Genomic DNA, 14757 nt, shown 5'->3' on the forward strand with positions numbered 1-14757 from the left:
TTCTAGTAATTTATGGCAATTTTTTTATTTATTTTTTTAAAATGATTGCTGATAATTCTTGATCAATTTTTGGTAAAATGCTGGTAATTTTTGGTAAATTACCGGTAACTTCTGGTAAATTACTGGTTATTTCTGGTAAATTACTGGTTATTTTTTGGTAATTTTTGGTTAGTTTTGTGTCAAGGTACATTACTGGCTATTTTTGGTAAATTACTGGTCATTTCTGATGAATTTCTGGTAATTTCTGGTAAATTTCTGGTAATTTCTGGTAAATTACTGGTTATTTTTGGTAAGTTTCTGATATAATTTCCTGGTAAATTTGAGTACGTTAGAGTCAAACCCAGAATTCTCCACTTTTCACCATTTTGAGAAAAACGCAAAAAACTGATGAAAGGTGGGAATCAGTAGTAGCAGGTTTCTGATCTCGTCTATATAATTATAGTGCTTCGGGTAACAATCGAATTGGCAAAAAAAAAATTTTTTTCAAGTCTTTCCATAGCAGTAATTCACGATACCATTTTGGAGAATTCTGGTTTTGACTCCAAGTCCGTAAAAAATATCGAAAATACACTAAAATGCATGATAAAATGAGGGATAATTCTAGATTCAAGTCTGTTGAAAGTATCTCAAGGTTGTTTATAGTCGACTAGAATGAAAAAAAAATTTTTTTGAAGTATTTTTTTCGAAGTTTGACTCAAACCGGGTACTTTGGACCCCCTAACCATCATGGTATCGAATGAGGTAAAATGTTGAATGGTAATTGATGCGCACCTACTAACTGTAGCCAAAACGACCATAATCTCATTTTTGAAAATTTTGGACATTTTTTGGAATTTGACTCTGACCCGGTACTTTGGACCCCCCTGACTGCTTCATTGTGTAAGATAGGTAAAAACGGAGAATGGCAATCGATGCGTACCTACTAACTGTACCCAAAACGATCATAACCTCATTTTTGAAAAATTTGGAGAATTCTGGGTTTGACTCTAAGGTACTCATTTCTGGCATAATTTCCTAGTAAATTTTGGGTAATTTCAGGAAAATTTCTTGTAATTTCTGGTAAATTACTGGGAATTACTGGGAAATTACTATAACTACATATTTTTTTTTTTAGCAATTTTTGGTTAATTTTGGGTCAGTTTTTGATAATGTACTGATAATTTCTGGTAAATTACTGTTGTTTGTTTTTGGTAAATTTCTGGTATAATTTCCTGGTAAATTTCTGGTATAATTTCCTAGTAAATTTCTGGTAATTTCAGGAAAATTTCTGGTAATTTCAGGAAAATTTCTTGTAATTTCTGGTAAACTACTGGTAATTTTTAGTAAATTACTGGTAATTACTGGGAAATTACCAACTATTTTTTTTTAGTAATTTTTGGTTAATTTTGGGTCAATTTTTGATAATGTACTGATAATTTCTGGTAAATTACTGTTTTTTTTTGTGGTAAATTTCTTGTATAATTTACTGGTGAATTTTTGGTAATTTCTGGTAATTTCTGGCAAATTTCTGTTTTTTTTTGGCAAATTTCTGGTCATTTCTGGTGAATTACTGGTTATTTTTGGTAAATTACTGGTAATTCTGGCATAATTTTCTGGTAATTTCTGGTATAATTTCCAGGTAAATTTCTGGTTATTTCTGGTAAATTATTGGTAATTTCTGGTAATTTTTTACTGGTAAATTACTGTGTTTTTTTTTTTTTGGTAAATTACTGGTAGTTCTGGTATAATTTTCTGGTAATTTCAAGTAAATTTCTGGTAATTTCTGGTAAATTACTGGTAATTTCTTACTGGTTAACTTTGGTAAATTGCTGGTGATTTTTGGTAAATTTCAGGTATAATCTCCTGGTAAATTTCTTGTAATTTCTGGCAAATTTCTGATAATTTCCGATAATTTCTGGTAAATTTCTGGTAATTTCTGGTAAATTTCTGGTAATTTCTGGTAAATTTCTGGTAAATTACTAATAATAATTTTTCATAAATTACCGGTTATTTTTGATAAATTACGCGTCATTCTACAGAAGACTCACCCAAAATTTTATGGTACTGATTCTCATGAAGCTGATCCTCGTCACTCCATTTAAGTGCTGAATAAACTTCATAGTAAATTTCTGAACTTTCAGATGTGGTCTTTTTTTGTTTATGAAAAACTCAAAACGTTATCGAAATTCAGGTGTAAAAAGCTGAACTTATATTTTTATTCTGTTTTTGACGTCCCAAATTGAATTTTGGTGGTTTTGAGCCACTCTGGAGCCTTTAGTGTATTTTTGAAATTTCCACATTTTGGAAAAATTGCCACAAAAAACCCAAAATGAAATTCAACAAATAATGGAAAACTTTACAGTTTTTATGACTTTTTTTCCCATAGATTTGGACCCAAATTTTCAAAAATTCGTTCCTCCCGCTTCGAATCGAAAATTTGCTCCTGATATTCACGCATATTTTTGAAAGAGTTGGAAATTTTAAATTCCTTGTGAAGAGCTAAAATTTGGTTTTCGTCTTCTTTTTGACCTCCCCGATCGATTGGTGACGATTTTGAGTCATTCTGAATCTTCGAGTGAATTTTTGTTAGATTTTCCAGCTGCGAAAAAATTGTTACGATGGGAGGCAAAATTTTTTTGTAAAATTCAGTCACGGTATTTTCATCCTTTTCGTTCGATTTAGGCCCAATAAATTTTCAATTTAAGTACTGGGAAATCTAAAAATCTTCTAGAGGCTTCAGTTCAACCCCCCCCCCCCCTCCGATTTATAGTCCAATTTGAAAACTTATGAACAATCAACACTCTCAAAACCATCGAATAATCGAAGCAGCCACACAATTCACAAAGCTCATCAAATCGGATCCAACATTAACCTCTCACGATGAGGAAGTAATAAAAAAAAAAGAAGAAAAAAACGATCAATTACCTAGGCGATTAAAATCACCCAACGTGCCTATGTCTAATAATTGTACCACGATATCTCGCACAGCATCTGCAGCGATTGCGTATCTAATCGATACACTTCGCCATCCGCATCGGTCAGTGAACTTGAACCGAGATCAATGTCTCATTAAACGAATCATTTACGTAGTATGTGGCCAAAGTAGGAAAAAAATTGTCAACTCGATTAAACAAGCTGATACGATACGTTCACTTACACACGCCCACATTGGCATACGATTACAAAAAGCTTAAAACTGTCACATAAAACGCGTATTATCCGCCGAACCGACCAAGCAACTCGCAAATTATTTTAAATTACTCTTTCAAAGGTGCGTACAAATGAAGCATGTTGATGGTCGCGATCGCGATTATAAATGAAAAATTAAAAGGCGAAATGCTGCCAAAAGGAACGCACGTCCAGACCCTTCTGCTTGTTTATCCAACTTCTTATCAGAGAGTCTCGTCGACTCGAGATTTTATTTCTAATCTTTATTTACTCATCTCCCGTATGCTAAGATGTTCCATTCAAAGGCTCATCGTTGCTCCCTTTTTTCTCTCCCTTCCCTTCCCTTCTTTTCTTCTCAGCGTCGTCCAAAGTACCCATTATTTCTGGTACATTCGCACACACGTTTCCGGGGATTTCGTCAGTGTACGAATTAAAATGATTTTGAAACAGAAATACATAGCAAGCCATTCAACAAAAGGGAACTCCGGCGGCAGTCATCGAGCAAAATATCTATAGTACGTTAAGATAAGACATGAATAGACCTACGGCGATCTTATCACTTTTGGATGGCTAAAGGTCCCGAAATTCAACCGGGAGATGATGGTATTTATCGCGAAGAATTCATCCGTACTTTACCGTAATATAGTGCGCTAAAAAGAGCTCTCTTTTTGTAATGTTTATACCGCATCCACGACCCCTCTACCTTTCCCATTCCGTTGATCTATGTTTCTCTTTCTTATTAGACAATCGAAAAACTGTGCAACCAACACAACGCAGGGAATAAAGTTTAAAGCATTAGCAGCGCGAGGAGAAACACAGCAGCGAAGATGTATAAAAATGAAACGAGATTAAAACGTATAAATTTATAAGTATGTAAAACGTTCTACCCCCTTATGACTTGGACTTGGGCCAAGTATTACGCGAGCTGCTCGATTTCCAACCTAAATCCCAACGTGTGCGAACAAACGAATCGGTAAAAATGCGGCTATAAACATCCTCGTACATAATGAAACGGCATTTGTCATCGGCAATATAACCTTCTTACTGGTATTTTCCTCCTTCTCTGCTCACAGTATACCATCTAGGTAAGGTACCTCTTCTACTTGTACTATATTGAAATGCAGCTCTTGTACTTGGCAAAATTCCTTTCGGGTATATATTTTTTTTAAATATTTACCACCATCGAGCCTCTCACACAGCACAGTTATGAAAGCAGAATGATAATGGCCTTGGAAAAATTCCCCCGATGATGTACACACCGAAAGCCTTTTTTTTTCTCTTTCGTGTTTATAATAAAAATTTAGATGATAATGAAATTCGACAGTCGCGTCTCGACGAATTATTCGCCTCGCTTTCAACAGCAACGAGACCAAAAAAAAAGACCGAGAGGCGAGATCCACTTTGTAATTAAATAAAAATTCGCCGAGGGTAGCTGTCTCCTTGTCGTATTATTGATTCGAGCCGATGGAAATTCAACTTGCTAGGGTTGATTTACGAAAATTCGTGTGGGAATAGTTGGCCAGATAAGCTGAATGGACTACTAATGAAGTTTTACTCACGTTTCAAATACAGCAGTGTACTCGTACTCGTAGTACAAACCGAAGTACTAAAGCAGGGGACCAATACATATATACGTCCTTAAACTTATTTTATATAGAAATCGATTCGTCGTCATCGTCGTGTTAAGTAAATTTCATACAGAACATGGAGCGTTGACAAATTGACAACAATCGATTTCTTTTTACGACTAAAAATTAAGTCTATATAAACGGACACGTCTTCTTCTTTTTTCGTATGCTACAATAAGTATAAGAAAGAATACAGTCGTAAAAAAAAAAAAGAAAAGAAATTTATATCATAGTTTTTATTATTGAACAAACGCTCGAGCAGGCTGCGAAAGTAAAAACGACACGTTTAATTTCGCTGTAACGTTAAGAATCGTTAAACGTGTAGCATTTTTTTTGCTTTTTCTTCTCTTTTTTTTCTTCTTCTTACTTTCTGTGTTGCTTCTGCCTTAGTTCCTTTTACTTTTACTGGAGGAAAAAGCGTTTTGAGCTTTTTAAGTTTAACGTAACCCTCTTTAAAACTTTTTAAAAGATTAAATCACCGAGTTCCACAACCGTTTCTTTCGTTGAAATACTTCGCAGGATTTCTTTTGTTTTTTTTTCTCTCTTATTTTCGCGCGATGTTTTAACTAGAACGCGATTTTTTTCCTCGTCTGGTTCGTATCTAGTTTTGTGATAAATTTGCCATGTTTTGAAGGCTACTTTTCGGCGAATTTTGTTTCTATGTTAGTAATAGGTAGACCAACAGGAGAATAGGACTTGAAATGGACCTGGTAGGTATGGAGAAAAGTAACAAAATCTGAATTTCTAATTGTTGGAGGTTGATTTTTCTGATTTTTGGGTAATTTATGAAAATTTTAAACCAAAATAGGTGACAATAAATGTTGGGTTTTTGAAAATGAATGATTCTCTAGTCAAAATGGTGAATTATTTTTGTCTCGTGTATTTTCTAGATCTCGTAGACTTTCGCATCGAGCATTTCAGTTCCTTATAATTATGTAGGTATACAAAATACTCGTACACTATTAAGCCATTCAAATACTGAAATTTATTTTCAGATTTTTAATTTTTTTTCCAATTCAAATTTGGTTTATTTTTATGAGAAGCTCGAAATTTTGATTAAATCTAGATTGTTCTGAAATTGTTGACTGATGATGATTTTGAGCTATTCTGGAGCCTCAAACCAATTTCTGTAGTTTTCAGTTTTCCAAAAAACAATACATTAAAATGTAGATTTGAACTGACACGAACAAATTTTTAAAATCAGCTGTGTTTTAAAGAGACAAAACAGACCATACATGAGTAAAAATGACGAGTCTTCACCCCCTCCCTTTATCAAGCTCTCGGAGGATCGAAATGTAGTTATTTCAGAAGACTATTAAAATGGAAATTATCAATATTTGTTGAATTTGAACTTCAAACTGAGTTCAAAATCGGAAAAATAATGAGAGCCCGGGGGGAATCTGGAGGTAAACGTATCGTGGAAATGAATAAATCTCAAAATAAAAAATTCTGAAAGAAAAAAGAAATCTGAAAACAAAATAATCTTGAGATGAAAAAATCTCAAAGTAATTTACCAAAAATTACCAGTAACTTACCAGAAATTACCAGCAATTTACCAGAAATTACCAGAAATTTACCAGAAATTACCAGCAATTTACTAAAAATCACCAGTAATTTACCAAAAATTACCAGTAATTTACCAAAAATTACCAGTAATTTACCAAAAATTACCAGTAATTTACCAAAAATTACCCGTATTTTACCAAAAATTACCAGTAATTTACCAAAAATTACCAGTAATTTACCAAAAATTACCAGTAATTTACCAAAAATTACCAGTATTTTACCAAAAATTACCAGTAATTTACCAAAAATTACCAGTAATTTACCAAAAATTACCAGTAATTTACCAAACATTACCCATAGAATTATCAGCAATTATTTACCAAAAAAATCAAAAATGTACCAGAAATTACAAAAAAAAAATTAGCAAAAAAATTAACAGTAATTGTGATTATTTAATCGGAAAAATGAAAAATTTACCAAAAATTACTGGTAATTCACCACAAAATTACCAAATATTTACCAAAACTAACCAATACTTTTCAAAATTGTCATAAATTTACCAACAGTTGGGAGTAGTTTACCAAAATGTGGGCATGGTTTCCCCAGCAGGAAAAATTTAGAATCATGGAAAAAATTTTCTATGACGAGTTTGAATTAATTTTGGAGTTTGAAAATTAAAAAACTGGTAACATTTGAATTCAAAATTCAACATTTTTTCAAGAAACAATTTTTTATTATTTACCAAAAAATTACCAGTAATTTACCAAAAAAGAATTACCAAGAAATTACCAGTAATTTACTAAAAAAATTACCAGTAATTTACTAAAAAATTACCAGTAATTTACTAAAAAATTAGCAGTAATTTAGCAACAAACTACCACTAATTCATTAGAAATTTTACCAGAAATTACCAGTAATTTACTATGAAAAATTACCAGTAATTTACCAGAAATACCGGTAATTTACCTAAAATTACCAGTAATTTACCAGTAATTTCCCAAAAATTACCAGAATTTACCAGTAATTTACCAAAAATTACCAGAAATTTACCAAAAATTTTGAGTTGAAAAATCTTGATGCAAAAAATCTCAAGTAAAAAAATTTTGGAAGAAAAAAAATTTGAAATTAGAAAAATATTGAGGCAAAAAATCTAAAAATCTTGAAACAGTAAATTTTGAGATAATAAATTTTGAGACAGGAAAATCTAAAAAAATCCTGAGACAGAAGATCATGTAATAATACTTCTTTATACAGTTTATGTATGTACCCAGTCACGTTTGAATCTTAGGAAATGAAATTGTAGATATTAATGCAAAATCTGCCACCACCCTTTCTCCCCTTACATTTATCACAGCTGATGACCTCAAATCTATCTTCACCCAAAGCACACTTAAGAAATGGCAAAACTTTTGGTCCCTCCAAACCACAAACAAGCTCTTTCAACATAAAAAATTAGTCCATCCTTGGAAAAACCTCTCCCGCTTAAACAGACTTGAAGAAATCATTATAACCAGACTGAGAATTGGCCACACAAAAATCACACACAATCACCTCTATGAAAAGGCCCCAAAACCCACATGTCAGTTCTGCCTGTCAGAACTTTTATCTGTCCATCACTTACTATTTCACTGTCCCTCCTTACATCAGCACAGACTATCCCTATAAATAGACGAAAGATCCCTATACATACCAGACGACCCTTCCGAAATTAAAAAATTTCTTAGATCTAATTAAAAAACTTGACCTTACCAACTCGATTTAAATCCCATACGACGGGTGTAATAATCAAGTAATTACAAACACCCCCCCCCCAAAAAAAAAAAATTCTGAGTGAAAAATCTCAAGATGGGAACAATTTTGAATCTTCCAAAAAAAATTTCAAAATGAGTGAAATAAATTTTAAAACAGAAATCTTGAGACATGCAAGTTCAACGATGAAAAAATCTTGAGATGAAAAAAATCTTGAAACAAACAAATCTCGAGGCAAAAAGTTTCGAGACAGAAACATCTCTCCTCAAGGCAAAAAAATCTTGAGGCATAAGGAAATTCCGAAGAATCTTGTCACAGAAAAATCCAGAGATATTACTCGTAGTATAAATATCAACGAAATTAGTCGTGCTTAGGCTCATAAAAACAGAAATACATGTATCATGACCATGAGCTTTCCAACAGTGTATTGGAAAAGTTGCCTCAAATTTGAGCGTCTTCCCAATTCTCCTGGGCTACTTGTACATCGACAATAATTTGGTTTTTGTTTACATATTTGACTATTTTGACTCATCATCGGACAGTGGTCATTCCATTCATCTTCTCATTCTCTACTTATTTGCTTACTCAATTAATCATTCATTCATCCAATTCATCATCTACTACGTGTTCTAATTACCCAGTGATCTTTTGATCGGGTCATCAACGTTTCATTTTACAAATTGATTAATCACTTCGAGATATCAAACGTACAATATTTTGCTCTGCCTACTGCCCTGCCTAGTGCCTACGATGTTCATTCATCCTCATTCAGCAATCAGCATCAGCAACCAGACAGATATAGGTTGAACAAAAAAAATTCGGTGATCATTGAGGCGTCGTTCGGTATAATTTTTGACAATCATTCGAGCGATTGATTTATCTACGACTCATTATACAGTGGTCGTAGTTCTAGTTACTCTTGCAGGTACTACCTACCTAGACCTATCTATACGTGAATCATTCGCTACCAATCAACTCTTTCACGTTCCGTTATCGCATACTGTATATACTAAAAGAGCGAGCAATCTAAACGTAGGCATGAAGGCAGATGTAACCGCACATACAATCATTATACACATTACTGTAGCGATAGGAAATCTTTTCGACCTAAATTAAATGGCACTATTGCCGAAACACGTAGATTGTCAATCACACTTCGACATGCGAACTTGCCCCTGTTATCGAATGTCGAGAACCGTTTCGACGTTCACGAAAAAAAATAGTATCCACATACCGTCGAAATTCTTCGCACTTTTTCAAATGTGTGGATTGCGAAAACCACGTCGAATATTCCCCAGGTCAAGATCTTCTCTTACTCCGCATGGGCTATCTCATCGTAGCCAAGAATTCACAGAGTCTGGCGAAAATAAATTCGCAAAGGTGGTCCTCACTCCTCACTTGTAATCGTGCCGATGAATATGTCTAAAATTCCTCATCGATCACTCCTCTGACGACCCCCATGTACCCGATGGTCACAGTTTTTTAGGAGGCGAGAGATGAGCCTAGGGTGCTGCCAACTCCAACTCTCTTATAAGATATATAGCGTTGAAATTCATCTACTCGACGCGACGAGTATTTCGATTCGTACAAATCATCAAATAATAATTTTAAATTTTTAATTCTACATCTTGGTCGCGACATTCCACCGATCGTACGCGTAAAAGACGCCCAGAAGAGTAAAAAATGACGAAGGAAGAAAGAGAGAAAGAGAGAGAGATGCTGTAAGTTGTGTGAAGAAATAGCCATATTTATGTAAAGAAAACACCAGTAGTCGCGCATATGAACACAACAAGTACTACCAGATAGTCGAGCTTCCGAATCGGGACGTTAATAAAGATTTATAACGTTTCGGTTATTTGATTTAGTGAACCGGACAACGCGATAATATTAATAAATCAGAATTATTTTGGGATATTATACGTGTATATGTGGAAGAAAACATGCTGCGGTTACGTTACCTGTATATGATAAACGGTGTCTGGCCACAGAGACAATGTGACACAAGTGGAATCGGTGAACAGATTACCCTTTAGACCACCGCCGTCCACTTCCCACGTCACGAAATACACCGGTCTTTGGACGACGTAGGTTGGTACAGCATCCCAGGCTATTTCGGCGATCACCAGCACTTTTTGATGAATTAGCGAAATCTCGCGTAAATTCCAAGCTGTATATTCGGCCGCTACGATTTCCTGCGAAATAAACGTATACACACGTAATTAGACCATTATATGAGCGGATATACCAACGAATAGTACAATCTATCCAAAATCTAACCGTATATAGCCTATATATATGTATTGGATATGTGCGTAATTGCGAAATACTATACTCGTAGTTACCAAAATGCCTATATTATCAACGTGTAAATGTAGGTACTGGTACTATAGAGAAATGCTTTTTGATTGAAATTGCATTCGAGTTGCATGTATGTATGTATGTATGTACGTTGGGGTATTCGATAGGAATAAGGTAGGTAAAGGTATACCTTTGAAAAGTAAATGAATATTTGTACTTTTCACTTTAATTACAAAGTGGCGATGGCCTGTTTATTTATTTGCATGTGTTTGTATGTAGGTTTTTCCTCTTTATGGCGTAGTGGATTGAATTTTATCATTGGCGATGGCAACGATGAGTAAACCATCGATGAATTAGGTTGAAAAATGTAGAGTATACATAGATGCGCTGTATACAGGGTGTCCTATTAAACGTAGATATGCCAAAATTTGAATTTAGATGTAATGATTGGTGTGTTGATTTTACATATAAAATTATTCGAGAGCTCGAAACTAATTTGCAAAAATGATCATAAAATACTTTACAGTTAACATCCTGCATTTATTTATGATTTATACAGGAAAGGGGGCTCTCTAGAGATGATGACTTTTTGTAAAATTTTAATCCTTCATCTCCAAAAACACGTTGAAAAATTTAGTCAAAATCTAATGTTTGTCAATTTTTATTTGAGGAGGGGAGGGGGGCATTTTATATTTTTAAACACTTTGATTTTTTTTATTACATATTTCGTGATGTATTTAGTTTTTGAACAGGCAAAAAAAATAATATTGAACCGGTTTTATTTTGAAATTTTGTCCTTTATTTTTCTGATGATTTTCATGCTTTTCAAGTCGGGTGCTTATTTTAGAAGCAGATTCTCCAAAAAAAATGAAAAAACCCAAAAAGTCTAGAAAGTGACGAAATTATACCTACTTTGAAAGAGAAAAGAGTTTTTCTCTATGAAACAATTTTTTCTAATAGAAAATTTATCTAACGTCAATTTCTCTAAAACACATAAATTTTCTACTAAAATATCAATTTCTCTAAAACATGTTTTAAAGTATGAAAATTTACCATTTTTGTGTCTGAATTTTTCTGAATATAATTTCTCTTTTCAAGAAAAACCCCTCCCTTGATCTCTCAGTAGACTGTAGAGGTCTCCAAAATTGGAAGAAGTAAAATAACGGACAACCCATTTTGAAATCCAAAATATCAACCTGATAAATCAAACCAAAAACTTTCTCTGCTTGTGTGTAATAATCCAAATCCCAAACACCCCCCCTTCCAAAAAAAAACAAAGCAAAATAAATGTAGGTAAAGTACTTAAAAATATAAAATTCAGATTTGCATGAAAATTTTTTGAAAATTTTTCATTTTCTGCTAAAAACATTTCTAAATACTGCCCCCCCCCCCAAACAAAACAATATTTCAATTTTTTTTGCTTTGATGGAGGAAAAGGGATTTGAGAAATATCTCACCGAAAATCCTGTATAGAAATGTTGGAAAAGTTCTGTTTTTTTTCCTTGAAAAGTTCACTTTTTTTCTTCGATTTGCCCCCACCCCCCCTCCCAAAAAAAGAAAGGGGAAAAATCAATCTGTTTAGTTCCCTTTTTTGATCATTTAAGCTTTTTTTTTTTGTTGATGAGAGTAAGGGAGCTTAATTGATTGAAACAATCTCACCGAAACGTTCGAAGAAATGTTGAAAAGGTTCTGCTTGCTAATTTTACATTCTTCATGAATTCCCTGTTTTGAGATGAGAGGAGGAAGGGGAAGAGGAGGGAAGGGGATTAAGAAATACATATTTACAAATTCTTATCAAAAAGTTGAAAGTGTTGTGCTCTAAAAATTAAAAATTCAATAGCTCAAACTTTTTTTCAGCTGAAAAGGATCCCAAGAGACATTTTTAAAAAGTTGTGTTCTTGTGAAATTGTGAAAATTCAATTTTTCTAACCAATTTGTCTAATTTTTCATAAATTTATTATTTTTGGGGGAGAGAGGGGGAGAAAAGAAAGGGTGTCGAGAATCATGCAGAAATGTTCAAAAAGTTCTGCTTTTCAAACTGAAAATTTCAATTTTTCCAATTATGTAGGTACTTACCTACCCACCAAAAAAAGAGAGAAAAAATCATGCTTTTTAGTTCCCTTTTTTTATTACATATTCAACTTTCTTTTTTTGTTGATTAGGGTAAAATTAAAAATTCAATGGTTCAAACTTTTTTTTTTAGTTGAAAAAGGATCCCAAACAAAATGTTGAAAAAGTTGTGTTTTTGTGAAATTGTAAGAATTCACCAGAAATCCAATTTACCCAACAGTGTTCATTTTTCAAACTCTAAACTTTCATCAAAAAAAAAAAATTCTTCGTTATTTGTTCAGTCATCCAGTACTATCGAAGTATCACACCACCATTATTGATAGATTTTCGTACTATCAGCTGCGAAACAACATTTTCTACAAAGTCATAAAAAAGTTATAAAATTTTATTCACATTGGCAAGTAATACACTTTTTGTGAAAACAATCGAAAAATTTCCAAATCGACGACGAGTTACCTATTTAACATCTAAACTCGAAGTATTTTTTTCTCTCAACCCGAAAAAAATTTCAATCTAAAAAAACAAAATTTATTTTTACTCTCGCCAAAAAAAACCAACCTCTTTCCATAAATCCGAATTATCTCTCGTTAATTTTATTCCGAAAATTTCCCATTAAAATATCCGTCAAACTTTATAAAACTTTTTTCGTACAAAATGGATGGAAAAAAATACTCGATATAATAAAATCTCAAAACGTCAACCTAAAAAGGGAGAAAAAAGGTCGTCAATCAATCGACTCAAATAATTGGTCGTTCTGCTCGTACGTACGTATAAAAGTCAATTCGTATCCGATAACGAGAAAATTTTACAAATTTTTTCTACAATCAGGGTAAGTAAAATTGCGCCATAAATTCTAAAAACTAGTCGTAAATCACCATTTCTTCTCGTTTGTCACGAAACGCACCGAAAAATGGAGAAAAACATTCGGCACGATTCACGTATACGTAAAATTTCTTCTTTTTTCATACTATATAAGATATCCAACAAAAAAAAAAAAACGTAGAGAAAAAGATGAACCGAGAGATAGTTACACTACAGGAAGAAGAGAGGAGAGGAAAAACACACGCACGCAATAACATTTTTTCACATAGCAAAGGGTAAAAAAAAATTTTCTCATCTTTTTGAAGCCTTCTCTCGTACATCTCGTAAATGTGAAATTGGAGCATAAAAAGCCCAACATCAAACAAATCCTCACTGAAGCGTTCACTCACTAAGAAAATTTCCTATCAAACGTTTAACAACCCTCTTGCGATGTAAAGGAGCCCCTCCCTTTTACCCCTCGTAACCCTTTAACAAGGGTAAAGTTCAAGGTGTTGCCCCCATAGCATACTTCAAACGCACATTTGGAATTCCGTACATAGTATAATACGCAAATCAGCTTCGAGGTGTACGATAAATAGTATATATATGTAAGTTATAAGGCTACAAGACCTTGAAAAAGCGCCGACCAAACTCGGATCCGAACCCGTATAATAGGCAAATATTTAGTTTCGGGCTACAAAGCGAGCGGTATACTATATAATGGTGTATATTTTTTTGGATGGGTGGACTGCGCCATGCGCCTGGTCTCTCTATCGTCTATTGAAAATTAAAACAATTCTAAACAGCGGACGAAAATTCTCAACCGACGTACCCATAATATTGTGTTGTGTATTAGTAGTACTTCGTCGTGGTACAGCTTGCTCTCTTGGTTCGCTTTTTAATACAAACAATTTAACCATATCAATCATCTTTAAGCTGGTGGCGATTTGTAATGATGAATCGGCGAGACTTTTAAGAAAAACACCGCCGCCGCAGCCAGCCATGCCGACAATCACACACACACACAGGCATAGACATAAAGACATAGCGACTGGTTGACCAAGCATATAGAAATAAGTCTATGGGCTTTGTACCTCAATATAATAAATACATAGGTAAAAAGAAAACTATAAGCAAAGGGAAGAAAAATACCAGCCGAAGAGTTAATACCTCCGCGCATATTCTCATAATAGAAACAACTTCCTTTGGCTTGATGATTAATTAGAGTATAATAAGCGGTTTCCAATTCTTCGTAACTTATATATAATAAAGACTCTATATTATACACGAATATTAACCCGAGACTGTGACTATGGCATACGACGACGACGATGGTAAAACCTACAATTCTATTTAAAAAGTTGTCTCGTAAATGTGAATGTGATTAGCGGAAACAAGCGACCGATTGATGACGTACGAGGGAGGAAAGAATAAGGCGGGAGGGTTACGGAGGAGGTTGTGTCGTTGGTTTCAAAATACTCGTATGTGTATACACGAGTACATGCAACCTATGCACACATTTCCAACAAATGGTTTTTCATACGAATACGACTAATGT

At 33.7% G+C, this 14757-nt stretch overlaps 1 protein-coding gene across 1 annotated transcript in view; it reads right to left on the reverse strand.

The window, feature by feature from the left end:
• Nucleotides 1–14757, reverse strand: part of LOC135834785 (uncharacterized) — a 272925-nt gene that overhangs the window by 13941 nt on the left and 244227 nt on the right. Inside the window, exon 5 of the mRNA XM_065348753.1 lies at nt 9989–10222. Within this exon, the coding sequence (XP_065204825.1) occupies nt 9989–10222 (234 nt within the window). The remainder of the gene's footprint in view (nt 1–9988; nt 10223–14757) is intronic.

The sequence above is a fragment of the Planococcus citri genome, chromosome 2 (genome assembly GCF_950023065.1).
Source record: "Planococcus citri chromosome 2, ihPlaCitr1.1, whole genome shotgun sequence".
In the NCBI taxonomy this organism is placed as follows: domain Eukaryota; kingdom Metazoa; phylum Arthropoda; class Insecta; order Hemiptera; family Pseudococcidae; genus Planococcus; species Planococcus citri.